Here is a 27,075-nt window from a genome sequence, read left to right on the forward strand (position 1 = left end):
ACAGTCACCACAGAACAAAGCTGGTGTTGCCCATAGACTGTCAGTGACTTTGTTGCCTAGTTCTAGGTGTATCTGCCACTGATCATGTTTATGTCATGGGAAGATTTATATACCGGAGGGTTCATAAAAGCACCATGTTCCTTTAGGAAGGGGACTGAGCCCCTCTGCTTGGTAAGAGACCACAGCCAGCACTCTGCCACAGAGCCCCAACTCACCCCTGTGGCACAAGATGGCAGGTACCTCTAAGATGGCGGCTACCCCAAGATGGCAGGTACCTCTAAGATGGCGGCTACCCCAAGATGGCAGGTATGCCTAAAATGGTGGCCACTGCAGGATGGTGGGTACTTCTTTCCCAAAGGGAATGACTGTGGGGCTCCGGCTGGTCAGGGGCCACTGCCTGCACCACCTTCAGAGGTCTGAGCTTTCTGGAAGTGCTAGTTTGAATGTGGCAGCTGCATCGGCACTGGGTATTTCTGTCACTGAATATTCATCTTTTGCTGCAGCCCGCTGACCTAGTCATTCATAATATGAACATGTAATCCTAGAAAATATGTAACAACACACAACACAAATCTAACAAAACCTAGCATACAGACACCCAGCTTTGGTAATTTGGCTGCATAAAAAATTCTGGAGGCCAAACCCCAAGTTTCAGCCACGTTAAAAGTGGGTAAAACAAAAGTAATATATGGAAGGAAAACGAGGGCAGACTCGAAGCCCTCGGGCCATCCTTGAAGGAACGCAACGAGAAGGCTTCGCAGCCCACCCCTACCGGTACCTCTTCCGTGATCTTTAGGGGCGCTGCCCGCGGGGTTACTTATCGGGGGGGGGGGGGGGTACCGGGAGGCGGCCGTGTTTCCGCGGGGCGTCACGGCAGCGGGAAGGGCCGCCCAGGGCAGGCGACAGCGGGCCCGGGGTGCCGGGAAAGCGCCGTCCCCCGGCGGGGAGGCGCGGCGCGGCGCTGAGGCGGAGGGAAGCTCCGGCTTCCTTCACGTGATTTCGAGGAAAAGGCAGCGAGCGGCGCCGCCCGCGAGGAGCCGCCGCCGCGGGACCCGCGCCCCGTAAGTGCGACTCTGCTGGGGGTCCCCGCCGAGCCGTGCCGTGCCGTGCCGTGCCGTGCCAGGTGCCCAGGGCTGCGCCGCTCCCGAGGCGCCGCGTTTGACCGGGGGCTTTTTCCGTTGTAAATCAGGCCGCCCCCCGTCGCGCCTCTGGCCCCACGGGGGGTCCGAGCGCCCGGCGCTGCCGTCCTGCTCTTCGGTAGTGCGCCCGATGGGCAGCAGCACCCCCGGCCTTCCCGGGCCGCGTTGGGCAGCGCTGTCCCGGCGCGCCGGCAGCGCCTCCCCCGGCCTGGCGGCCTCCCGGGCCGCGACGGGAGGGCGCTGGGACGGGTGAAAGCAGCCCGATAGCCGCCATTTGGGCCGCCCTGTGGAGAAACCGCCGTTACTCGCTTTCAGTTCTGTGCATTGGCAACTTGTGCCTAACCTGAGACGTCTGTAATCAACCGGGTTACTTAACGCAGAATCAAGTCCCGAAAACAGGAAGGGGGGACTTGGACAATTATCCAGAGTTGCTAATGGCATTGATTTCAATTCCCTTCTCGAATGCTACAGGTGTTAGGTGGTAGCCAAGTGTTGGATTTCCTGAGGAGAGCCTAAGAAGTGCCCTGTGGGGCTGTCTCCTGGGCAGGTTTCAGAACTGCTGTATGGAGAGAGGACGTGAGCGCGGTCACTGTCTGGGTTCAGAGCTCTCGCACCACCCCAGCTCCCGCAGACAAGACCTGTGTGAGCGTCGGTGCGCCCCTGAGCCCGTTTGGGAGTGTTGCCCGTGAATTCACCTAACTTCTTTCTATCCTCACAAAATCTTGTGGCAACAGGTGCCCGATTTCGCGCTATCTGCTGTGTAAGACAGTATTTTAATTCGTTTGTTTTAAGCAGGTTTAAGAGTGGTATAGCTAAGCGCAGAGCACAGGGAAGGTTGTGCGTGTTTTTAACAGCACAGTCAGCTCATAAAGGTAGGCACATACCTAAGTTTCAGGTATAAAAACATGAAGTGCAATGTATACTTCTTCACATGTCTCTTACACTTGGTAAGAAAGAAGGTTTCAGAAACCCAGTATATGCCATTTTTGTTTATAAAATGATGCAACATTTTTTGTTAAAAAAAGCCAAATCCAGCTTCTGCTATTTCATTTTGGAGTGTTCTGCTACAAAAAGAGGCAACAGCCTGAATGTTACACTTTTTTTTTTCTGTTCCCTCAGGTTTCAATGGATTTGACATATCCACCATATTCCTTAGAAAATAACGGTTTTGTAAGTATTTCCTGAAGTATTTCCTACCTGAAAGGATCTGTATTTGACAGTAGGATCTCTCAATGAAAATGCATGTTTGGACAGCAAGGGTGATGGGTCCTGTTTCTGTAGGGAGGGTCCCATAACAGATTTTGTGAGAGCTTTCCTTTCCTACCTCACTCGCTAATCTGTAGAGGTTTCATAAAGGAATTTCCTCTTTCCCAGTGCCTCCCTTTATTCAGTTCTTGCAGCATGGCAAGTAGTTTGGATGGGACTTTTCATGGAATTTCTTGTGGTTTCCTGGTTTTTTTTGTTTTTTTTTTTTTCCCCTTTTTTTTCTTTCAGGTTGAAAACTGTTGTTTTAGAACATTTTGCAGTAACAAGGAGTTTCCAGTTGTAGCATGTGTATCCATCTGTTTTCCAGCACTCAGTCCCTTGGGTGGAGGATTTTTTTTCCGGTTTTAAGTTATATACAGATTTGGATTTCCCTGTTGCTTAATAGGCATTTGAAACTGGACAAAGTAGTGGAAATGTTTACTTTTATTTATTTATTTATTAGGAAAACCCAGCATTACCAAGAGAATTGACTAGATTATCTAACAGGCCCTCTCCATGCCTAAATTTCATGATTCACATTCAAGCTTTACGTAATCTTACGTAAAAGGGAGGGATTGTTTCAGCAGGTCTCTTTGGATTTTTTTTTTTTTTGTGTGTGTGTTCTGCAGAATATTGCAGTCATAGAAACAAAACAGAACAAAGAAGACTTTCTCTTTTCTTGGGCTTTATCCAGTTACAGTTTTCCTGTGTTTGTGAACTTCTATCTTAATTCTGAAATACTACTTTTGTCACCTTTCTCCTACTTGACATTACATTTTGTTGTCCGGTCTCCATAAGCTTGTAAAAAAATTTGCAAATTATTCTCCATAGATTTGTATATTATTTATACATACTCTTAGAAGAACTGCTGAGAGAGCATGCAGATAAACCTTTGTGGTGTTGGCGATCTTAGTTCCCTTCAGACGTAATTCCCTTCCCTTCAGGAATAATTTGATTCTATGATTTATCAAAATATTAGCCTGTGAATATTTTCAGTTAGATAGTTAACAAATAGTGATTACTGACCAGTAATGAGTTTCTCAGACTTTTTTGTCCCATTCAGCCGTAAAAAATACTTCAATGAATTGGTCTAACTGTCAGAATGTATTAAAAGAGATTATGTGGTATTTGTAGACATTACAATTAATGAAGCTTATTATGAAGTTAAATAGATCCCCCAAAATGTGTAACTTGCCATGTATCTTGCCAGCACAATTGGAGAGAAACAGTAAATGAGCACCCAGGCAAAATACATTGGACTGTCATTAATGCTAGTACATTGAAAGCTACCGTGGCAAAATGCTTCGTTGAACTGCAAAGTGTTTATTCTTTCAAGTTTAATAGAATAATTTGAACATTTTGGTGTGTTTCAGTTATTTATTCCCTATTTAAAAACAAACAAACAAACCAAAACACTGTATGCCTCTCTTCTCTCCAGCGTAGAGAAATCACTGACTCTTCTGGCCCATCAACGGATGAAATGGAAAGTCTTAAAGAAGAATTGGAGAGATGGAAGGCAAGTTGTATAAAGTGCGCAGAATAATGGCAACAAGCTGAAATATGCTTGGAAGACCATTAGTCCATCCTTCAAAAGAAATTCAGCTCTACCCCTGTTATAGCAGAGGCTTGTCTAACTTGTTTTTCCTTCTTCAGTGGTACATGTTTGTGCTGACCTCAGTGGTAACTATACTTTTGTGTCTAAGTGCAATATTTATCCCTTAGGAGAATTAAAATAAATAAATAGGGCTTACCTCAGGTTTTGTTGATTCTCATGAAAAAAAAAAAACACTCTTTCTTTTCCAGGAAAGACTTAGAAAAGCTGAGAAGGCAAAAGCTGATCTTCTCCTTTGTAAATTGAGTGCTGATGAAGAGCGTTGTAAAGCACAGGATGAGCTGACAAAGCTAAAAGACTTGCGAGAGAAACAGCATAAGGAAAGCAGTATGTCTAGGGAAAACTATGAGGTATGGAGAAGGCTTGCTTACAGCTGTCAGTATTTTCAGAATGGTGAGAGAGGTGTTGATTAGAGAAAATGAGTAATATTTCCATTTCAGTTTAAACAGCTTTATCAGTTTGCAGTCTGTATGAATAGAATATTTTATACGTAGTTTTTCAATGGCAAATTAAGAACCACTGCAATTTTTTAAAAAATAGTAATGCTTGTAAAGTGAAGGCAGAACTTAGACTCATCTTATGTAGAAAATGATGACTGACTAAATTGTTTTCCTCTTCCAAGATTCTCTGCTTACAGATAAGTTTCAGATTTATGTGATGCAGATAAAAGTGAATTGGTTGCTTCACTTACTCTACAGCTTCCTTAAATCCCAGCATGTGTTACAAAAGGTTACAATATGCAATAGAACTAACATTTTTTAACTCACCATGAGCTAGGAAAGCTGGGAGCTAATTTGGCAAGAGTCAGAGCCAGATGGTTGTTCTTTCTAGAACCAAATGGTAATTACCTCAATGTGTCATCGTGCAGTTGTGGATTCTGTAATAAGAGAAGTTTTCATGGACTGTCAAGAAGGTATTTCAGTGAAGTTTAGTTTGGCTTGTAAGTCACTGATGAGAAATTACGACTTTGATATTGCAAGTTCTTATGGTATAGGCTAAGTACAAAGAAATAATACAGACAGGGCTTATTTCATTAGAAGCTATTTATTTGTTGGGATAAACTCAAGCTGAGGAAAACATAGCTTTGTCCTCACATACAGAGTTCTATATAGCTTTGGGCCCGCTGCTGCTGGTTCATCTGTTCTTATTGCCTCCTTCACTCCTTATTCCTTGTGTTCATTCTGGTCCTCCAACTGTAATGTGACTTCTGCCTTTTTGGACTCCTGGAGAAAAGACCTTTTTTTTTTCCCCTGTATGAACTGCTTATTTTTCCGTCCTCTTTCTGAAATCCTTTTTAAACTATTGTTTCAAGTCATATTTTATCTCATCACTGGTTATCAGTGTACTGTGACATTATTTTCACATATTTAGTCTTACTTGTGCAGAGGAACTTCATATGCACAAGTTACTTTACCCATAGTGAGATAACATTCTGCCCATTCAGGTCTGCATGAGATTTACTGAGAGCTTTTTTTGGCTATCCAATCATAAATGTTTCGATTTTATAGCCAAAAAAGGTAATTCTCAGCATCTGGCTTTTGTTTTACATTATCTTCAGCTGATGGGAACTGGTCTAAACACTTTAAATAGTTAGTGGCTTTAAAGGAAAGATACTGTAATTTTGTATGGCTGGATCTGATTATTTCTGCTGTGTTTTCTTCTCCTCTGTTGTGTTCTCCATCCAGGAGATACTGGATTTAGTTACATGGGCTTTATGCCCATTTAGGATTTATATATGCAGGGGAAGTATGTCACAGATAGGAGAAAGAGAATAACAGTTATTTAAGATCCCATTTGGTATAAAAATAATATAATGTGTGTGTATTAACATAGGCTCTGACCTTGCATTTAAAAGGAATTAACAAAACAATGCAAAGTAGAGTGTAATTTATGGTACACTGTATATACTTGGAAAAACTAATGCGTCATTTCTGAAAACATTCCTACTGTAACTTACTTCAACTGAAACTGCTCCTTCCTGAGTAAATTTACCTTGTGTGAAGTTAAAACTGTGCAAAAAAAAAGTCTCATATGGCTGTCATCTAGAAAAATAATTAGAAGTAGAAATATAGTTTATAATGTCTATAGATTTTGCTAAAATAATTTTATCTTCTACATGTTTAATTTTGCATTTAATATTTTTTCATTCTGTAGATAGAACTCTATCTGCTAAATCAGGAAAACAGTGAGCTGAAGAGAGAGATTGAAAAGCTCAAAAAAGACCTTGCAATAAATAACTCTGTGCTTTCACAGGATGGTCAGGTAACGTCTGAAATATTTTGCAATTAGTCTTTTAAGAGGATATATTTTTATTTTGTCACTTCTAGGTTCTTTGGGCGAGTTTTTCAGCATTTTAACCTCTATTGATTTCCATAGAAAATATAGTTCTAAGTTTTCTTTTCTTGTTTCATCTGGCAAGATGGTGTGAGGAAGACCAGAAATATAGAAACAAATACAACAGTATGAGATACTGGGAGCATGAGGAGCATGAAGAGTATCAGAAAATGATTAAATGAAAAACTAGAATAAAACAGTTGCATAACATTAGTAATTTTCAAATATTTTAATTTGATATTTCTTGAGAGGAAAGAGGATGAAGAAAAGGATATGTCCATTACAAGACAAATGTAGCATTTACTGTAGCCTGTCTTGAGCTTGACTTAATTAGTCCCTCTCATATTACTCAAAATCAAAAATAACTCAATTTCACTGATAACTAAATATCACTGATACTAAATGAATATATGTTCAGAATCCAAAGTGTTTTTTTTTTTTTTTTTTTTTTGTTTTTTTTTGGCTGTACTGCTATAGACTCAGCTGTTCAGAGATTAGAACTTTACTTTGGAAATTTCAGCTTTTAAAACTCTGGTTTCATTCTGAATTGGAACCATAAAATCATAGAATCGGTAAGGTTGGAAGGGACCTCTGGAGATCATCTAGTCCAACCTCCCTGCTCAGCAGGGTCACCTAGAGCATGTTAGACAGGGCTGCATCCAGGCGGGCCTTGAAGATCTCCAGAGAAGGAGACTCCACAACCTCTCTGGGCAACCTGTTCCAGTGCTCCGTCACTCTCACGGTAAAGAAATTCCTCCTTATATTCAGGCGGAACTTCCTGTGGTTCAGTTTTTGCCCATTTCTTCCTGTCCTGAGGCATGGGACAACTGAAAAGAGTTTAGCCCCATCCCCTTGACACCCTCCCTGCAGGTACTTATACACATTGATAAGATCCCCCCTCAGTCTTCTCTTCCCCAGGCTAAACAGGCCCAGCTCTCGCAGCTGTTCCTCAGAGGGCAGGTGCTGCAGTCCTCTGATCGTCTTCGTAGCCCTGCGCTGGACTCTCTGCAGTAGCTCCATGTCTCAAATGCAACTAAGTATTTTGAGAATTTACAATAAAATGAGAACTGTGATCATTGTTTTTATACAAACTTTTGCTTCAGAATTTGAAGTGCTATTCAAGTGTTATTTTGTGTTAATAATACTATAATATAAAACTGTAGCTCCCTAAAATACATTTCTAAGTTCAGAGGTTGTTAATTTTCAGTACAGTTATTGGACAGGGCAAGGCTCTTCTAGAGGGAGATAAATTGTGAACAGGGGCCTGCCTTCAGTATCTGAATTATCTTTAGGAAGAATGTCTCTCTTGCCATTGGCAGTAGAGGGAACAGAAGGAAAACAGCCTGCTAGTAAGATGCTGAATTCAGCGTTTTGAAGATAGGTGGCAGAAATGCTTTTGGTACTTTTGGTACTTGGTCTATCTTATCTTTTCTTCCACACAAGGCTTTCTTTTGAAATAGTTATGTAAAGGTAGAAAAACAGATACTTGAAACTCACTCAAGTATATTAAAATAGACTTTCCTAACCAGAATTTTTCATGAACACTTTTAACCTGTCCCAGCTATAAAATATGTAGATATTCTTACCTGTTTTACCAAGATGATAAGATGCAAGGCCATCTGTTAGCAGACTTCCTATTGCTGTAGAGCAGTGATGGAGTTAGGCACGTGTAAATGGTAACATGAATGGCTGCAATACTTGCATTGTGCAAATTTTTCTTACCAAAAATATTCTAATTCTACAGATAGAAAACCCCATGGACTTCAACAGAAGCTTTTCTTTTTAAAATCAAGCCCAAGCTTGAAATTAATCAAATAAAACCCCTCATAGACCAAAATCCCAGAAAGAGACATGCACGTCTATATTTAGTTTAGTTGTACCTGTTCTACAAGCAGTAACTTCAATCTGCTTGATTGTTAAACTTATAGGTGAGACTGTACTGTTCATTTTTCTGTTATATAATAAATGACAGCTTTTTTTCCTTATTAATTTTAAAATATTAGATTAAAAAAAAGATAGCAGAAATGAAAATGAAATTCGTTCAGATGGAAGATATGAAGGATGATAATCCAGATATGAATACTCACTGTGTTTTTTATGTAACTACAAAAATCCCATTCAAACTGGATAAAAACCAAGCACTGCTTACTTTTGAAGATGAGAAAGGTATGATGCATATTTTGATCGTAAAGTGAATGTCACTGATGGGTAGATCTGAGATGGTGGAGGGACAGAGCAGTCTGTAACTTGCCTGTTTCCCTGAGATGCTTGCTGTTTGAACAGCCTGGTGCCTGCCTGCAAAGAGCCTGCAGGCGCTCTGGCTGGGCCTGCTTGGTGGGTAACTCAGCCTGATGTTATGCAAGTATATTGCAGACAGAGTCCAACTCATTTGTTTTTGCTGGAAACTAACCTATCTAATAGGCATTCTCTATAGCCAGTAATGATGTGGTTTTCATACAAGAATCTTAAGTGAAATATGTAAAGTCTAGTATTAGTAGTTTGTAGAGAGAGAGCATCTTTTGACAGCAACTTTCATTCTAAAAATAGTAAAACATTTTACCTGTTGCCTGTAGTCAGCTAGATTTTACAGAAATACACATCTGAAGATGCAGATAGTGGAATCTGGATACCTAGCTGTTACTTATGTATCCTTTACTGATGCCAAAGGAGATTTTGCTTACCAGACTAGGGAACAGTCTAATTTTCATAATGGTTACACAAGGCTTTTCATATCTGAAAACTTACAATTTTCCTTACAGTTGCCCAGAGGCTGATAAAAATGGATAAGCATACTGTGAACCTGGACAGTGAAATAGCGAATGTGAGAGTGATGCCTTTTACACTTCAAATGGGAATCAAATTTAAGGTAATTGACTGAAATACAGAACTATAAAAATATAAACTTGCAGTACTTAAAAAGCATTAAGCTCAGTTTTGTGAGTGGCTTTCAGTCACAAAATGCACAAAAAATTATTTTTGTTAGCTCCATATCACTATTTCTGGAAAGAAGATCAATGTTTCTGAAATACCAGAGCTATCAATTCCTAATGACTGGATGAGAGACAAATTAGAGCTGCATTTCTACAAATCTGAACATGGAGGAGGAGAAATAGAGAGTGTAAAATATGACAAAAGATCTGGAACAGCTGTTATTACATTCCTCAAACCTGAAGGTACTCTATGCAATATTTTGTTAGCCATTTTGTTACAGGCTGTATTGTCTGTTTCCTAACAGTCTTTCTACGTTAACTTAACCACTGAACGAAGTACATCATTCCTGTTATACTTTACTCTCCCTGGGAAGAGTTGTGGTTTCACTTGCATATCTGTAAATAAAGTAGTATTTCATCACGTTCCTTTTTGATCATACATGACTTTATGTAGCTTGTGAGCTTTCTTTTGTAACTTTGTCAAAGTTTTTCATTTACATTGCTGGATGCTTATACTGGAGAGAGAAAATTAGGGAAATATGTTTGATTTTTAGCTCTTGTTCATGACAATGAAGTTAAGAAAGGCATTCAGATTGCCTAACTTTAGGCATTCTGGTTTAAGTGTATAAAATTCTACCAAGATCAGTGGAGCCACATCCATTTAGTGCAGCTGCTTTAGATTTATTTCAGAAGCTTTTGTGAATATTTAATTATTTTGCTTTGCTGGAAATGCCAATTCCAATGTTCAAATACACTTTTTCATATTGCATATAAGAAATATACAAATGTACTTATTAAATTATTAAAGGTACAAATATATTGGCTTCTAAGTCTGTATTACAAAAAGATTAGTCTGTTTTTTATATGATTGCAAAAACGCATTTTAGATTATATTAACGTTATTCCCCTTTTCTCATTCTCCTTTACAGCAGCTAGCAGCTTTGTGAGATGCGCTAAACGTCCTTTCTTTGTGAATGGAAGGTGCTGTATGGTTTCTGTGTTCCCCAGCACAGAAGAACACTTGGAAGAGTTTCAGGTAAAATAATCTAACTTGTGCTACCATGTAAATAGAAGGTATGGACAGAATTTTTTGTTTGGAGAACTGCAGAGGCTTTCTTGACACTCAAACCATGAAACTTCATAGCAAGTGGGAGCCTGCAATGTACTGTTGATAATTTTATGCTTTGCAGTGTGAAAGCTGTAATTCATTTGAAAAGGATATGCCTGTTTTTCCTTGATCAGATTGCATTACCATTTACCATAATGTCTATGTTAGGCAATAGGCAGATATTGAATTGTTTATGAAGTGAAGTAGGCTAATAGTAGACACAACAACAATGTATTTCCAGATCACAGGGTACTGTCATATTCAGCCCTAATCAGAGGCTTGGTTGACTGTGTCAGCAAAGACTCCTGTTATTCTGCGAAACATCTGCTCAGTCAATTTTTCATTGAATCATTCAACCAAAATAGTGTCCCTTTTTCCATTAACTGCTCTACTTGCTCATCTTGTTCTCACTGAAATGCTTTGTCTTTTACTTTGTATAAGTAGATGGTAATGAAGTCAGTATTGCATCAGGCCTTTAACTAAAGCATATGCATTCGTGAAATTTGACAACATCCTTTGCAAGTGTGTATCAGTGTGTTGACGTTGATTTTGACCGAGTGATACCAGCTAGAATCATCAGAGATCCAGAAATCCAGTGTGTGCATTAAGGAATGTAGGAGACACAAGTTAGACGCTAGATGCATTTCCTATCAGATGCATTACCTGTCAGACTCTGCAGCCTGTGGAGTTCAGATCTTCTGTTAGTTTCAGCAATTTAAAATATACCACAGTGTCCAAAATCTTAAAATGTAATCAAAGATCATAGCTATAGCTTCTCAGGGATATGTTTATTTCTGGTATCTAATCAGTTCCTTAAGACATACATGCAGTACCTGATAGGTAATACATGTTCTTTTGGTTTTCTTTCCTCAATAGATCTGTTCTGGGATTTCTAAGAAGACCATTCTGTTGCAAGGAATTCAAGAGACTGAAGATGATGAGGAAAGTGTACAGGACATGATTGAAATTCATTTTCAAAAGCCTAGTAATGGTGGTGGGGAAATAGAGAATATTAAATATGTATCAAAAGGGGTTATGTGGGCTTATTTTGAGGAGGATACTTAATGATACATGAAGTGTAGGTAGAACTCTCGAAGTCCTGCGTTTTTGCTTTTTCAGAGGCATGGGAAATTATGCATCTAGTTATTGTATAATTATGCTTTAGTATTCTGAAATCTATACTTGAAAAAGAGGAACTACCTGCCTTTTTGATTCAACTAAGCATAGAGATTCAGTGAAAAAAACTGCTTGTGGTTCCAGAGATTCCTGATGAAAGTCGTGAAAAAGGCCTTTATCAGCACTTAATATATTAAGATTGCTTTCTGCAAATCTGAAGGCTTTGTATCTTCATATTTTAGATCAGTGATATACTCCAAAGTGGGATAAATCTGCTCCTTCTTAAATTTTGATTAGGAAAACCAGCCATAACGCCACTCAAAAGTGTTCTGACAGGCCTGCTTTTTTGGTGCCTTAACTTCAAAAAGTCTCTCTCTGAGACAGCTCTAGTCCTGATTAGGTTACAAGGTACCACCACACCTCAAGATAAATTCAAAGCATTTACTTTGTAGTTGAATAAAATTTCTGTCAACAAATTAGTGATAAAATGGCAATAGAGAAAGGGACTATATGTATGTGTATATGTATACATATATATGTATCTGTCAAATGGTGATTGTTATGGAAGAGATTTAGTCAAGAAATTGCACCTTATGAGAAATACAGTGTTCCTAATTCAGCTGTTGAAATGCTGTCATTTCCTTGAGGATCTGGTCCAACTTCTGCTGAGCTTCTATTAAGATAACAGCCTGGTTTGCTAGATTTTCTTATTTTTGTTTCTAGAGTTACATTTTTTCCTTTGTTCTGTGTGTTTATTTTTCTTAATTTAAAATGCTACCAGTGCTAGCTACAAATTTAGATGATTCTTCATCTAAAACAGATTGCTTTGTAACAGTACTGGGGAAACGATCTAATGATGCATGCTGCATCCGAGGTATTTGTTGCATGTGACTGGCCAGTTTTCCAACTCCAGAAATGTAGGTATGGAGTCAGCTGGAAAAAAGCATAAAAATTTTAGGGTAAATTATTTTTTCAGCCTTTAAACTCCTTTTGATTCCAGTTCATCCTCTCAGTTCTCATTCTAAAAGATCTTTGAAAATGGAAGTGCAAAGTCAGAGAAGGATTTATTTTCCCCCCAAGGGTGGATATTTTTGCTTTTCTGCTGTGGTCTTATTTACTTGCTACCTTGGAGTCTGAAACCGTTTGGCAATAGTAATCTTCAAAGTAGTATAGGTCCAACATGAAAAATAACACTTCATAATATTTTAGATCTTAGTATGCAAAAAAGGAGTATGCCCTTAACTCTAGTGTAAGAAGAGCCCTACAGATACACCTCAGATATTATTATTCTATAGAAGTTGTATTTTTCAATTAATAAACAATAAATATGTTTGAATATAGAAAACTAAAAGGCTTGTACCACCACAGTTGATTTTGAAGTTACTGGAAGAAGATGCATGTGATTGTAGCTCCTCTTACTGTTCAGTGCATGCAAAGGCATGGATTATCTGACAACTGTGAAGGAAAAAAATAAGTAAGTAGTGGAGTACTTGTGAGGACTGTGTACTTGTGCCTATAGCTTTTTTAAGTCTAGTTTACAAGATCAAATGCCTTAAAAAGAAAGAAGGGAAAGATTTAATGAAGATTACTTAAAAAAAAAAAAAAAGTCAGGAATTTTAGCCATACCTCACTGATAAATGCTGAGAAGTAAATCCTTGGAGGAGAAGGTTTAAAATTTTCATAAGGTCCCATAGCATGTGGGACTAGTGATAAGAGACAGGTTTCAAGTACTGAGGATGAGACTTTTAATAAGATATTTGTGAACTTCTCAAATTGGTTAATTTTCTATCTGATACACTGATTATACTATTTAAATTTAAAAGCAGTAGCAGTGCCATAGAAAGGCAACGGGAAATAATTTTTCGAGGAAGAATGCCTACTTAATGAATTTATTTTTTGACTAGGAGTTTGCACAAGAGCTTTTTTTATGCATGTATAGATGTAGCTTCCACGATGTGGCAGACCTTACAGCCGAAACAGCCCTTATAGTGAGACGTTTGGATGTCGCTGCAGCTGTAAAAACTCAGTAAAGCACTTGGACGGCGGTTTCTGTGTGCCTGTGTGTGCTTTGTTGCGCTGGGAGCTGGGTTATGTCGCCTTTCGCTGAGGAGAGGGAGTAAAGAGCAGCGGGTGGCGGGGCGAAGCACAGTCCAAGTCCGGTGCTGTCTGTGTGTGGGGGGGGGGACGACGACGAGGACTGAGGGAAAACGGGGACTCCAAAGGCTTTAAGTAAAAGCTGGGGGGAAAGGCGTGCAGCTGTAACCGGAGCAGTGCTCCCCGCTCGCTCGCTGCTGTGCCTAAGAGTGAGGGAGGCGGGGGCAGACGACAGGCTGGGGGCTACGCAGCGCCACGGACGCGGCGCTCGGAGGAAAAAGCGCGGGGAAGGCGGCGGCAGGGCCCGCCCAGCGCGGGCGGGGCCCGCGGCGAAGCGAAGCGCGGCCCGCGGTGCCGCCATGGCGAGCGGCGCCGCGGCGGGCGCGGGCCGTTACGGCGACCGTTACGGCGACCGTTACGCGGGGGCTCCTCAGACGCAGGTGAGCGAGGGGAAGCGTCTGAGCAGAAGCGGCGGCGCGGAGCCCCCCGGCCCTGCCGTGGCCTTGCTCCGGCCGCCGCACGAAGGCGCCTCCTTCTCTTTCCCCTCTTGTTAGGAACTTGAGTGCGTTAAGAATAGCAGCGTCGTCATGGCTTAATTGTTGCCCTCTCTCCTTCGACTCTGTCACAGAAGTAAATACTTAGTGCTCGGACAACACTAAGGATTTTATGGTAGCTCTTACCTCAGCCTTTCATTCTTTTTAGTGTTAGTAACAGGTCTGATTTTCTTCCCACTTGCATTGCTGTTTTAGGGTGTTTTTTTTTATAGCAACGTGAACTGGTGAGATCTGTTTGCGTCTTCCTATCTGATTTGAATAGTCTCTTCAGTGTTTATGTAGTGTTTCACTGCCCTGGTAACAACAGCAAAATCTGTTAGTGCTGCAGTTATTTGGAAGAGAACAATATTCCTTTTTAGACACCTTAACAAAACACCGAGCTCTTAAGTTATCTCTGGGCCGCCTTCTGAGCTGATACCAGATCGCTTTGGTCTGCAGCAGCCCTAGCGGCTGCAGGAAGAGGAAGTTGCTTGGCTCCCCACCTCTGATTAGCCAGGTTAGGAGATGCCATAAGCGGACTACAGACTACAGATTTCCATGGAAACGGTGTGCTGGGAAGATGGCAAATGCCTAGTATGACTGCGCAGGGCTGTGGCCCGGCATGCGTGCGTGTTTGTCTAGCCAGTGCTAGACCTAGGGTGCTCCTTTCTCGCTTAGCAGCATCCCCGTGCCACTTTTTGCAGGTCTACATTTCTAGCTAGCAACAGTACATTCCTTTTTTATTTTTTTTTTATTTTTTTCTTTTTTTGACCCCCTAAGTGCAATAGGTTACCTTAGTGTTGCTCCAGAATACCAGCTGGCAAGATGTGAGATACTGCCCGACAGCTGAGCGCTCCTACTCATGCAGGGGATGCACTGGTCGTGTGAGACGTTAAAACTCCTCATTTTAGAATCAACATTTGTTTTCTCTTTGTGCTTTCTGGCTAGTGCAGAAACTTGATATTCAAATGAACATTACCACCAGGAAAAAAAAAAAAAAAAAAAAAAAGCACCCAATATAACTTAAGCCCTTAGCTCTTTAAATTTGATGGATGATAAAAGTAGGCCTCATGTCTTCGTGAATTAAAAGCAGTGCATGGTCACACTGTCTCATTGAATCTGTCTCCTCATTCCTTTCAGAAATACTATTCCACAAAGCTTTGGATGCATGTCAATGAAAAATTAGTCTCCTATGGCACATATTGCGGGCTTTTAAACTGCTGTGCTGGCCCTAATATTTTATGCAGCACGGGTCCAGAAGAAACTTTTTAAGAGAAGTCTAAGCAGTTTAGAAAAAAATTAACTTTGAGTACAGTCACTCAGAAGTTACTGACAGTTTGTTCCCACAACAGCTTCTGTGCAGACATACTGAATTATTTACTTTCTTCCAAAAAGTCAATGAACTGTTACAGAATTTACTCGAGTGTTCAGTAATTTTGTCATGATATTCCCAGTGAAATACTACTTTTTATTTTCTGTGTAATAAGAATGGAAGGAAAATATGTTTTTTCTTTACAAGACCTAGATGCAAATCCTATTTAGGATGGGTTTCATGTTTGCAGCATTGGGAGGCTTGGTTCTGATGAAAATCATGTGTGTATTTAGTTATTTTATGCACAGCAAATCCCAGATGACTGGGATTATGTTCTTCCAGTTTAACAAGGTTATCCATTTAATAAGTGGAAAGAGATGAGTCAGAGCATAACGCTAGATCCCAGCTCTCATGAATTTAACAAAGAAGGACTATCTGAACCTGACCCTGCCATTCTGAAATGTCAATCCTTATTGAACCAAACATGCAATTAACAATTTTAATTATCTTAAAATTCTAAATATTAGAATCAGAGTGGAGTAAAGAATCTTAGCAGCATGGCACTGAATACTTCATTTGAGAAACTGTTAAATTTAGTTGTAATTTTTACTGCTCTAACAAAAGATGATACTGAAAGTGTGTAAATTACTTAACAGAGTCAGGCGATTTTTTACTCTACAGTAATGTAAAAGTGCCTGAGGGAAGTCTGGCATTCTTGGGAATCAAAATCTGATTCAGCAGTCTTCCTGATTTATCTGCTGAATGGGGACGTTGTCTGTGCTGAAGAAACGGAAGTCACAGTAGCTGTCAGGGTGGATTTGGGTAACTATAGGAGAGGGCTATCGGCTAACAGTAAAACATGTCACTGGTAGTACCTGTGTTTACAGTGTGTCATGTGTCTTTACACAGGCAACAGGACAAACTGCTAAATCAGCAAGGACAGTTGTCATCTCCGGTGTTCCGGATGGCCTTTTGAATGATGATGTCATGACTGATACACTGGTGATTCATTTCCAAATGGCAAAGAACAATGGTGGAGATGTGGAAGAAATAATGTATCCAACAATGAAAAAAGGAGTTGCGTATTTAACTTTTGAAGATCCAGAAGGTATTTATACTAGTAAACTGTAGAAATCACAGCTGTCACACAAAGAATTAGCTATAGAATGTTAACTTTAAAACAAACCATTTCAAATTGCGTACTGGTACTAGGATTTTATGTATCTGAAAGACTAACACCTCTTTTTTAGTCAAGTTTTAGGATTTTATTTCTGTTCATAAATAGTCATAACTGAACAAAGTTTCATGCAAAGTATTTGTTTGGTTTGGTGTAGTTTTAGGAATAAATTTATACTCTGCGTAACAGGAATTTTAAAGTCAGACCTTTGGGAATAAATCTCTGCCAATTAATATGCTAAGAATGCTAAGAAGATTAATATGCTTCCATCTCCTCTGAAAAATTCTGACTGATGCATGAAATATTAGGCAAGAGTATTAAATTACCTGTTTATATGTATGGAAAATTGTTTGGGGAAACATCAAGAGAAAAACACCTGTGAAGTGCTCCAGCCATCAGACTGGCAATAGCACATTATTTTACCGTAGAACAAGTGAATCTGACTTTCTTTATAGTTGTAGAGAATGTTCTAAAAAAGGATGAACATCGACTAGAAGACAAGAGGCTGTCTGGATACTATCCTCTGAAAGTAACCCGCTGCCCACAGTATTACTGTGAAAATGTAAGCTCATTCACTATTTATCTAATTGTACATCCATTGCTATGTTAGCTGTTATTTAACTTCTGTAATTTAAAATTGTAGGTCTTCAGCTCTGTCACGTCTGTCCTCAATATGTCTATTTTCAAAGATCAATTTGTTTTAGAAGACCTGATACAAGAACTTAAAAAGAACATCAGAGCTTTGAGCTTTGGTTGTTTGGAGTCCAACGGACATATTTCTGTTCAAGGGCCATTTCCAGCAATCAAATTGCTAAAAGACTTTCTCTTATTAAAAGCAAAATCCCTTTCAGAGAAGGACAAAGGAGAAGAAAATAAGCCCCTTCAGAGACCAAAGAGAAAGCTCCGGCAACAAAGACTTTCCATGGAGACAAGTAATTTAATTCCTGATCCAGATGGAGAAAAACAGGTGGTTGTTCTTGACACAGATATATACCACTACATGAAACACTTTTTTTTCAAGAAATTCCTAGTAAATTATGATGTTGTAATTTCTGACATTACTGATGGTGAGATAACTACAGTGTATCTTGAGAATGCCAGAAGTAGGTCTGGTGCTGGACAGGTTTTAAGAATCAAAGAGGAAATTGAAAATCAGTCAGTAAAACTTCATAACAGTTTACGTAAAGAAAGGATCTATCTTGAGGGGCGGACGGGAGATGAAAAGCAGAAATACAAACAGGCGTGTGAAACTGTAAAATCCCATTACCCATATGTTTTGATTATTCCTTATGATACTCACATTGATATTATAGGAGATTCTTCTGAGATTTTTGAATTCACAAAGAAAATAAGCAGAAAGATTCAGAATCAAAAGATTCAGCTAGAAAGATTGTGTTCACGTGACTGCTGCAAGTGAAACAAGTCATCTCTGACTCCCAGTGAAGGACAGCAGGGCAACAGGGAAGTCCTAGCTCTAGATAGGAAGTTTTCAGTTCTGTACCTTTCACACAGGATTTCAAAGCATTTTACTGAATAAGAACCGAGCTTGTTTGCACCAGGCATTTGCCATGGGCAGTTTCTTATTCCATATAAAAACTCCATTGTACCTTTGACCTGCCACCTTCATAATAATTTCACAATCTAATGAAGAGTTAGTTAACATAAGTTACTTTCTAGGTTGAATACCTTGGAGCACTAAATTTCCCTTTGAGAGGTACTGTGCAATGCACAGAGATGATTAGATTTTAACAGGTCTCAATGTATATGTATAGTTTAAAAAATCATCCTTATATGTGTTACTTTTACTTTACAGAGCTATCAGAATGATGTCTGTCTTGCTCTTCACTTTCATTTTTGGGGTTAAATAACTATTGTTAAACCTGAATGCTCATTACAGAATTCCACCTCACTCATTAAAATTAGGGACCAAGTCAGCCCACAGTAATGCAGTTTAGTATTTTTTAAAAAAACAAGTTTAACTTTTTCTATATTCATTTTAAGGTTCCAAGTGCCCCACCTTCCCCAATTTAGGCTTTTAAATCATTTTTTTTTTCTAAACTAGTTCTATTTTTTGTGATGTGATAATGTTCAGAATACTTGCTCTTTTGTCTTATGTGTAGGCAAAGCTCTTAAGTTTTTAAGGCATTAAATAAATGAATTGTTAAAAATATTCTGTGAGTTTTCCTTAAACCATCTCCCAGCTTTTTCTTTGGAAGCCCACCATGCTTTAGGCATTTTCTTGCCATGACTGAATATCCATTGCAGTTATACCAATGGAAGATCAAGTTGTTGTACTAGTGTCAATGCTGTGTATTAAAATACACTGTCAAAGAAAATGGGGAGACGATGAGCTTAGTACTTTGCTGAATTGGAAGGTGGGGTGGGGGGAAGAAGTATTTAAAGGTTTAGTCTCTTCTAAATTCCTCTGTAGTCACTAGATATACCAAGGGAGAATCAGAGGTGAAGCTGAACACAGGTGCCCAAAATCAGGCCCTGGAAGAGCCCCTCATCTAGTTTCCACAGACCATGTAGACAGTTCTCCAACAGTTTGCTTTTTTGAATACTCCACATAGAGCTTAAACAAAGATAGGAAGTTTTTCAACCTTGTAAAAGAGAAAATCCTCTATGAAGAGAGAATCCTGTAATGAAATTAGTGCTCCTTCTTATGTCTGGTCTTTTTCCAGGGTCTTATTTTTTTCTGATTCCCTGTGTTAGTATACCCTGTTCAGTAAATGTTTAAGGCTAGAATGATAAGCCAGTGGCACTGACAGAAGTATTGTTCAATTCTTACTTCCTGGTCAAAATTTGCAAATCTTGAAAAGAGCACAGTTAAATAAAATCATTAACTTAAATAATTACAGGTAAGTTCCAAGCCAAAGTGAAATGCTGCTTCACTTACAAATCGGATTTCACTTGAATAGTTCAGCAAACAGCGTCACTGACTACGCTACTATCTCTATGGGCTCTGCTATTGCTTTGTCATGCATAACCCAGGTCATGATGGACTGATTTGCTTCAGTTTTGCAGTTTTCGTTTGCAGAACCCTGCATCAGCTTGAGGGGAGTAAGTGGCAACATCAGAGCAGCCTGTTCCTGACCATATTTTGGTTGTAACAGTTGCTCTTCAGGTCCACTTTTAATATTCCCCATTGCCACAGTGTCCTTGGTGATGCTTAGCTGCTGAACGCTCCAGTCGAACGCATATCCTGCTGGGCAGTGGTGTCTCATTGTTTCCTGGTGCTCTCCCATCTGCTGTCTCTGCTCTTACACCAAGGATATAACTTATTTGGACAAAAAGAACATTGCTTGTTGCTTTTTTATGGAGGGTCTACTGAACCGGGATCTCAGTCCACAGTGCCTTAGTCAATAATACCTATTGTTGTGTCCTAGGCTTTCTGGGCCCATTTTTTCATGTCAGATTTGCAGTAACATCATAAGAGGAAACCTCACACTTGTCATCTTTGATGGTTTGTTGTAGCTGTGCAAGGGCAGAGTAATAAGCCTATGACTCTGACTGAGCTGCTCTTTTAGGCTTAACCCCACAGATGAACCTGCTTTCCATAGCAGAAAGAAAATGTCAGCTGTGATCCAGCAGGATAGACTAGTGTTTGCTATAAGATGCATAACACCATTTCAGCAGAAAAATACAAGTGCAACCAGTATTTGTTACCTGCATTCATGATGCAGATATCATGGAAAACAATAGATGTTTAGCAAAAAAGACAGCCCCATTTCATCCTTATTGTGAACACTTAATTGCAACAAAAAGAATCAATATTAGGTCTGCTAATACTTTCCAGTTCTCATTCTCACAGCTGTTTGCAATGGTAAGCAAAGCACTGTTATATTTATTAAGCACCACTTGACATAGTCATTTAATATTTGCATATATTGAAAAATACCTGGGAAGGAACACTGGATTTTATTCCTAGATCTAAACCATTGATGGTGACTCAATACTCTCAGTATCAGGTTTTCACTTTTAATTTGAATAGATAATTTACCCATGAGACCTCAACAAAACATTTCTCCTTATTGCCGTGCTGACACTTGCTGCCCTTCACCAGATTCACCAGAAGGGGATACATAACAGTTCATGTTGTGAAAACACAAGGCCACAAGGCCTAATTTTGACTTATAGCAGAATTCTCATTGACAAAACGTGTGAAAAAAAAAGTCACAAATACCAGCACAATCTGATGATCTCAGCTCCTGGCAGCACCCCACTGAAGTCAATGGGGTGAACATCTTCTATCGTCTGAAAATCTGACTGGGAATTTGTTCACTGATACAAAACATACATTACTCCGGAATGGCAAAGGGAGGACAAAATCTTTCTTCTCCATTGTACCTGTGCATCTGTACGATTTAAGAGACCTATTCAGCTCCTATGGGAAGGAGGAGGTTACATGAGAAAAATGCCCTTCCTGCAGGCTTGTTGTCATCAAAACTGCCTCTGCGAGGTTCGAGTTGCACTGAAGCTTTCTCTGTGCATTTGTTAACAAACACGTACTACAAGGACCTGTCACATCTCCTGAAAGCTTGAAATGCTAAAATGCTGTTTACTTAAGGAAAAGAGGGAATCTTGCTACTTTTGGGAACCATTTGTCTTATTTAAAAAAGAATGAGGATTCAGAAACATAAATAGTGCTACTATCAAATAACTCATTCTTTAGGACTATTAGGCTTACCTTTCCTCCTGGCCACACTGGAGAATTAGAAGCATAAAACCCAGGAGGAAAACACTCATCAGCTGGGAGTTAGCTAGGGACCACGAGTGATTCAGTGGTCCACAAGTGATGCAGCCTGCTGGGGCTGGCCGGTGATGTGCCTCTCCCACCAGGAGAGAAGGAGATGAACTTAGCAGCTTGTGTATCCGGAGAAGCTGACGCTTGCGCTTGGCTCTGATTCAGCCCTCAGGAAGCTTCCATAAACAAACACACACGTTCCTGTTTTGTTGTACATCTTGTGCAGGAGAGAAACGCAGCTGTGCAACAGGGCCAAGCTCACACTGGGAAAATTCCTTCTCAATTGCAGAGCATTTCTGTGGTGACTCTTCCCTTCAGCTTTAGCGAGGCTGCTGGGTGTTTATGGGGTATGTGGCTTCTCTCCAATTTGTCACCGATGCCTGTTTAGCTGCATGCAAGAGAACATTTGTGAGGGTGTCACGGTTTAGTTGAGAATAACTAATTCCTCCTTGTTTTTTGGGATTTTTACCCTTTACTGGTTACTCATGAGAGCAAGTAACCTTTTCCATCACCTCTTTTAAACTAAGATCATGAATAGTGAAGTCAAATGTGTATCTATCTTTTTTACCATTTTCACTTAGCATTAGGGGGTAGGAATCTTCCCTGACAGCTGAGACAGGCTGTGTGAAGATAACCAGACAACTTGGCAGGGGGCAAATTTTTTTAAACTAAAATTTGATTAAAAACACAGAAAAATTAAGCCAAAACTGGACAACAATATACAATTGATAGAGTCCAGTCTGGTTGTACTTATTTTTTCCCTAGTTACAAGGAACTGCGGAATGCCTGCCAGAAAACAAGTCTCTTTTTCTGCTTAGCCTAACACAGCTTTCCTTTGTCTCCTGATACCCATTAATAAGCTTTAAAAAAATCTGAAAGTAACTCGGTTAAGATGAAATACTACCTCTAATGGCAGCAACCATTGCTGCTGGAACATTCTATTTAAACAATTTTTTTTCTCAATAGGATTCCCCCTCTCCTTATTACTACTACTTTTGTAATAGTAGCAGTACAGATCAGCATCAGCTATGTTAAGTATGTTACAAAAAATTAAAAAAATGTATAAAATATTGGAAAAACAAAGTTCTGATTTCTTCATACAGGTCAGATATTGAGAAATCATCTCAGGCTTTTTGTTCTACAAGTACAACATAATGATTTGATTCAAAATCAAAAGGAGTGAGGTCCAGAAAATCATTTTTTTTAAGTCGTCGTGCAGCAGCAGAGACCAAGGGTTGAGGAGGGAACTAAGGGAGGCAGGGTTGGGTGGACAAGACGCTGCTGCAGTTTTTTCTGCTTCAGAAAGGCCACAGAGAAGGGGGTCCCCAAAGGCAATAAACTCAATGTACTCAGCCTTACCAGCAACGTGTCCCCATTTTCGAAGAAAATTCGAAAGCATCCAAGCTCACATCCTCTCATCGGATTATCTAGCTACAAAGATAAGAAGAAATGGGCATTAACTCATGAAAGCAATGAACTGCATTTCATACTCCTTTGAGTTCTTATACTGCAGACTAGGAAATGCACCCCATCTTGAACGCAATAAGTACAGATGGCAAAGCTATTGCTTAGACTGAAACACTTCAAAAAACCACCAGACATTTTCTCCAAGGTAAAAGCTGGAGCTGACAGTCACAACTCATCCCTGATCAAGCTGTAAGCAGCAGGCTGCATATAATGCGTATGGAGCTACACACCCTACTTCTTAGACGTGCTCCAGAAACAGCTTGATATTTCCTGGCAAGTTCAAGTGTGGAAAGTGGAGATGGGCTGTAGGATCTTGACCACCAACAGCTACTGGCGTTACCTGCTTCACAGACATTCATCCACAGGCTGGACGTAAGCAGGTGCCATCTCTCCCAGCAGGTTGTATCGGACGGGCTTTGTCCAAAACGACTTTTTCTCATGGTTGCTGGGAAAGGAAGCAGGGAAGCAACGACAGGAATGCTAAACCGCAGTGCCATAAATCTGGGGAGCACAAGAGGGAGCCAGATGCTGTGCAGCTGCATTTGCAGCCTCCTGGCTTGGGGTTCTGCCTGGCAGCTCCCCAGGCAGCACTGAGCAGCTGCCTTCAGCGCAGGAAGGGCGATCTGCGAGAAATGAAGTTATCCTCTGTTACATAGCCGGTGTGAATGGAGTTTAGATTATACTTGTTTTGAACAGATGTTCAGAGAGAGTTTTGCAAACTCACATAAAGTACTGTTTCATCAAATACCCACCTGAAGAAGATTCTTTCAAGATTATATAAAAATGAGGAAGCAAATCAAGCAAGTCAAGCACTCATTGATTTTACACTTAAATTATGAATGGACAAGATGACCAGAAGCCCAACCACTGCTAGAGTTAATTCCTTGTTAAAAATCATTACTTCAGCCCGCAGCACGCTGAATCGCACGGGCACTATGCAGCATGGAGGTAGAATAGGGAACACAGAGGAAATAACCTTGGCGGTCACATGAGTTGGGGGTGACTACCGCCCTGCCACTACTTTGAACCAAGAGGGGGTTATAGGAAGGAAGAGAATGAAAAAGCCAGTAGCTCTGTGCCTTCCTGCATGATCCTTCCTGGTGGTTTTGGCCCATCAGTGCTGAGGAGCAGCAGTGGGAAGCTGTGACTAGTTTATCCCACCTCCTGTTGGTTTGGCTAGCGCTGAAGTTAGTGGGCAGTGCTGGTATATATCCAGCATGGGTTAGTTAAGACACATCGGGGGGAGGGAGACAAAAAAAAAAAAAAAAAAAAAAAAAAAAAGGAAAACCCCCTTCACTTCCATTTTGACATGGATTCTGGCAAATCTTTCCTAGTATTATAGTAAAAGCAACATATCTCTTTGATATTGCAAATAGAAGCGTCCTACCTGGCTGGCACAGGAGGATTTACTGCACAGCATACCTCAGAAACCAGCCATTTTTACCACCATGCAATTGCTTCTGTTTATTAGGAGATAGCTCTTGTGCAGATGCATCCAGTTCTTTATAACAGGAAAATTTTAACGAACATAGTAAACACCGCTGAGAGCTTTTCCCCGCTAAGTTATATGAACACTTTCCCCATGAGTTAAGGGATTTGGCATTTCTCTCAGGCATACTTTACATTTTCCAAACTTTCTGAATAACATATTGAGAGACTTAAGCATCTGCACTGCCAAACCAAATGAGAGAAGAAACGATTTTGCAGTCTCATTAACGTATAGCATTGACAGGCCTGGAGGGGCTGTGATTTTATTTACATAGAGTAGAGACAGGCCTTTAGGGAAGTGAAATATTATTTACATATAGAGGAGATGTCCCTTCAGGGGGTGCAGTCTCATTTAGATGCAAAAAGGACAGGAATTGGGAGCATTCTCTTGCATAAACACAGTTTAACCTATGTTTCCAAAAACATGCTTAAATTCCTGGCCCTGGTAGCAGCTGGGGTGTTTCCCCCCACACACAGTACAACTGCTAGCCCATTCCACTGCTAGCAGATCTTCAGGTAGCAAGTGAGGATGAACCAGCCATAAAGAAAAGAAACACAGGAGAGAGCTTGAAGATAAAAAGATTAAAAATAATCCCCCCCCAAGCCAGCAGTATTTATTAAAGCGTGAATTACATTTGTTACATTTAGCTTCAACTCCCTTGCTCTAGCCTCCTGAAGTCAAAACCCAAATAATTGGTTTTATTTAAATAACATTCAATAGTGGCTGTTATTGCTGGCTGGATACTGTTTGTAGAGCTACCCTCCCTACTGCTGTTCCCCCAACATGCCTGAGCAGCATGCTTTGAGGTTACTTGCACTACATCACAGCTTCCCCCAAACTCCCCACCTCCCCTCCTTTCCTGCTAGTAAATGGGCTTTGGTTTATACAGGCCCCAGAGTCATCCCAGCAGCCTCCAGAACTGATGATTAATTGAAGCCAGCTGCTTGGCTCCCTCCCCTCCTTCCCACAGACCACTTTGCATTTATATTGTAGCACATGCACTGCTACAGAGCTCTGCTTGTTTTTTCTGAGCATGTGGTAGCAATACTGCATAAATAAGGTTAGCTTTCACACTGTTTGTGGGTTATGCAGTGGTAAGCTTGGTGCAGAAGGTCATTGGGTTCAGGAACCCCAAAAGGTATTTCAGCAGTGAACTCTTGCAAGCTTAGGTCTATGTTATGTTTTCAGTTTTTTATGCTATGTTCTCAGTCTTTTTTTAATGTGGATAACCTTGAAGAGCCAACAGACTTTTAGCACTACCATAGGAGTTACATGCTGAATATCTAATGAAATATATAAGAGCCCTCAGAGTGGTGTTTGTCTTACCAAAATTTAGATGTCTAGTTTAAATCAGTCACCTAAGCTCCTTTGAGAGTTGATGGTGATAGACTCTTCTGAAGGGTAATTCATCCCATCTTTGAACTGGTGATATGGATTGCTCTCTAAAGATGCTATCTATAGTCTTCCTTGCTATAGAGGGTGTTTGGATAACCAGCATAGATGACAAATGTGAGATAGCTCTGGGTTTTTGCCACTAAGCATTTTGCCTCTCTTTTTTTATCCATCTGTTTTGGTTCTGTCATTGGAAGCACAGTTTTGTAGTATGTAAAGAAAGGCGAAACAAAGCCCTCTAACTTCTACCCTGCGTTCTTGTAGGTCTCCTTCAGCTCTCGGACAAGCGCCCTGGTGGTACAACCACTGCTCAAGTATCCCTTGGTTTCCTCTGCATTGCAGGGGCCTGCGGACGGACCCTTGCCGTCAGGCGTGCCTGCTCCTAACTGTCTGTTGTGCTCCGGAGGGAAACTGCATGCTGAGAGCATTGCTGTCCTGAGCTGTTAAACACAAACGTGCCACAAGCTTTGCAGCGAGCAGCATTATGTCGATGCTTTAGTCTGAGCTGATCAAATGTTGAGTTCTTACCTTTGTGTCAACTGACATCTATGCTGCTTCTGTACTGGCCAGTCCTAAGGCATATCAGTTGCCACTAATAGGCTTTGAACAAAGACAAGTATAAGTAAATAAATACTTGGGTCACAGCACTAAAGTGTAAGAAACCTCTGTGTTGTCCCCCAGAAATGAGCCTATTGCAACTGGTAAACACTTGCTATCTGTTTCCACGTGGTAATTAAAACAGTCACCCCCACCATCTGAGTATTACATGAAGAGGCAGACAATTTCCTGGAGAAAACAGCTGTGCTTCCTCTAATGAGCCTCAAGATCAGCAAAATGCACTGACTGCTTGCACTTGTAGGTACAGCTCTGGCACAGGAGATGCAAAGGCCCTTTGACAACTCTTACCAGTATTTCGTCAAGGTTTTTGTTCCTCCTACTGTCATTATGTCAGCTTGCAAAAATCTGCTCATTGTACTGTGAAATTTTTCCTTTTAAAATATTTACTGTGGGCAGTCACTGTAATCCAATTCGGTAACAGTGACACATGCAATTGGTCTGTCGGGGGAGGGCAAATCAGGGCAAATTAACCAGAGTGGAAGGGCAAAGTGCGGGCCAGAGATTTCTGAGTTTCTGAAAGAAAAATGTTTTATATCATCTAGTTTACTAAAACATGTATTTTCACAGGCTGAATTAATTTTCACAGGTCTGGAGCAGGCATGTGAGTTTGTGAGAAATGGTTGCATTCACTTCATGTGGCACATCCACGTTTTCACCGAGAAATGACACCGCAAGTAATTGGTGTTCTCTAACTGGAAAGCTGGCCAAAATAAAGCAGAATTGTCAAATATTGATGCTAAATGGTCTCTGCAGATTTTTCAC

At 40.4% G+C, this 27,075-nt stretch overlaps 2 protein-coding genes and 1 long non-coding RNA gene across 4 annotated transcripts; 2 read left to right on the forward strand and 1 right to left on the reverse strand.

Moving 5' to 3' along the window:
• The first annotated feature begins 933 nt into the window (after positions 1 to 933).
• On the forward strand, positions 934 to 13,529 carry NMI (N-myc and STAT interactor). 2 transcript variants are annotated; one of them, XM_062579177.1, is made up of 10 exons: positions 934 to 1,061; positions 2,259 to 2,309; positions 3,823 to 3,900; positions 4,188 to 4,346; positions 6,151 to 6,258; positions 8,334 to 8,496; positions 9,090 to 9,196; positions 9,314 to 9,503; positions 10,193 to 10,296; positions 11,245 to 13,529. In XM_062579177.1, the coding sequence occupies exons 2-10, from the start codon at positions 2,265 to 2,267 to the stop codon at positions 11,431 to 11,433; spliced, it is 1,143 nt and encodes a 380-aa protein (XP_062435161.1). In that variant the 5' UTR covers positions 934 to 1,061; positions 2,259 to 2,264; the 3' UTR covers positions 11,434 to 13,529. The 2 variants fall into 2 exon arrangements, with proteins under 2 accessions (XP_062435161.1, XP_062435160.1); XM_062579176.1 differs by having other exon boundaries at positions 936 to 1,061; positions 10,190 to 10,296.
• Positions 13,530 to 13,903: 374 nt separating this feature from the next.
• Positions 13,904 to 18,768, forward strand: RBM43 (RNA binding motif protein 43). Its single transcript, XM_062578741.1, has 4 exons — positions 13,904 to 14,018; positions 16,333 to 16,531; positions 17,056 to 17,162; positions 17,244 to 18,768. The coding sequence occupies exons 1-4, from the start codon at positions 13,938 to 13,940 to the stop codon at positions 18,015 to 18,017; spliced, it is 1,161 nt and encodes a 386-aa protein (XP_062434725.1). The 5' UTR covers positions 13,904 to 13,937; the 3' UTR covers positions 18,018 to 18,768.
• A 1,677-nt stretch (positions 18,769 to 20,445) lies between these two features.
• LOC134142241 (uncharacterized) lies at positions 20,446 to 23,246 on the reverse strand. Its single transcript, XR_009958807.1, has 3 exons — positions 23,155 to 23,246; positions 22,707 to 22,778; positions 20,446 to 21,735 (listed from the first exon to the last, which is right to left on the reverse strand). It is a non-coding gene; the product is annotated as an uncharacterized LOC134142241 (long non-coding RNA).
• Positions 23,247 to 27,075: the final 3,829 nt, after the last annotated feature.

This window comes from Rhea pennata, chromosome 6, assembly GCF_028389875.1.
Source record: "Rhea pennata isolate bPtePen1 chromosome 6, bPtePen1.pri, whole genome shotgun sequence".
Taxonomy (NCBI): Eukaryota; Metazoa; Chordata; class Aves; order Rheiformes; family Rheidae; genus Rhea; species Rhea pennata.

Bases quoted from the DNA above. Each gene is read 5' to 3' on its own strand.
- NMI (XM_062579176.1), top strand. From the start codon at position 2,265: ATGGATTTGACATATCCACCATATTCCTTAGAAAATAACGGTTTT. The intron at 6,259-8,333 runs GTAACGTCTGAA...TTAAAATATTAG, and splicing joins TGCTTTCACAGGATGGTCAG to ATTAAAAAAAAGATAGCAGA. The intron at 10,297-11,244 runs GTAAAATAATCT...TTTCCTCAATAG, and splicing joins AACACTTGGAAGAGTTTCAG to ATCTGTTCTGGGATTTCTAA.
- RBM43 (XM_062578741.1), top strand. From the start codon at position 13,938: ATGGCGAGCGGCGCCGCGGCGGGCGCGGGCCGTTACGGCGACCGTTAC. The intron at 14,019-16,332 runs GTGAGCGAGGGG...GTCTTTACACAG, and splicing joins CGGGGGCTCCTCAGACGCAG to GCAACAGGACAAACTGCTAA. The intron at 16,532-17,055 runs GTATTTATACTA...CTTTCTTTATAG, and splicing joins AACTTTTGAAGATCCAGAAG to TTGTAGAGAATGTTCTAAAA.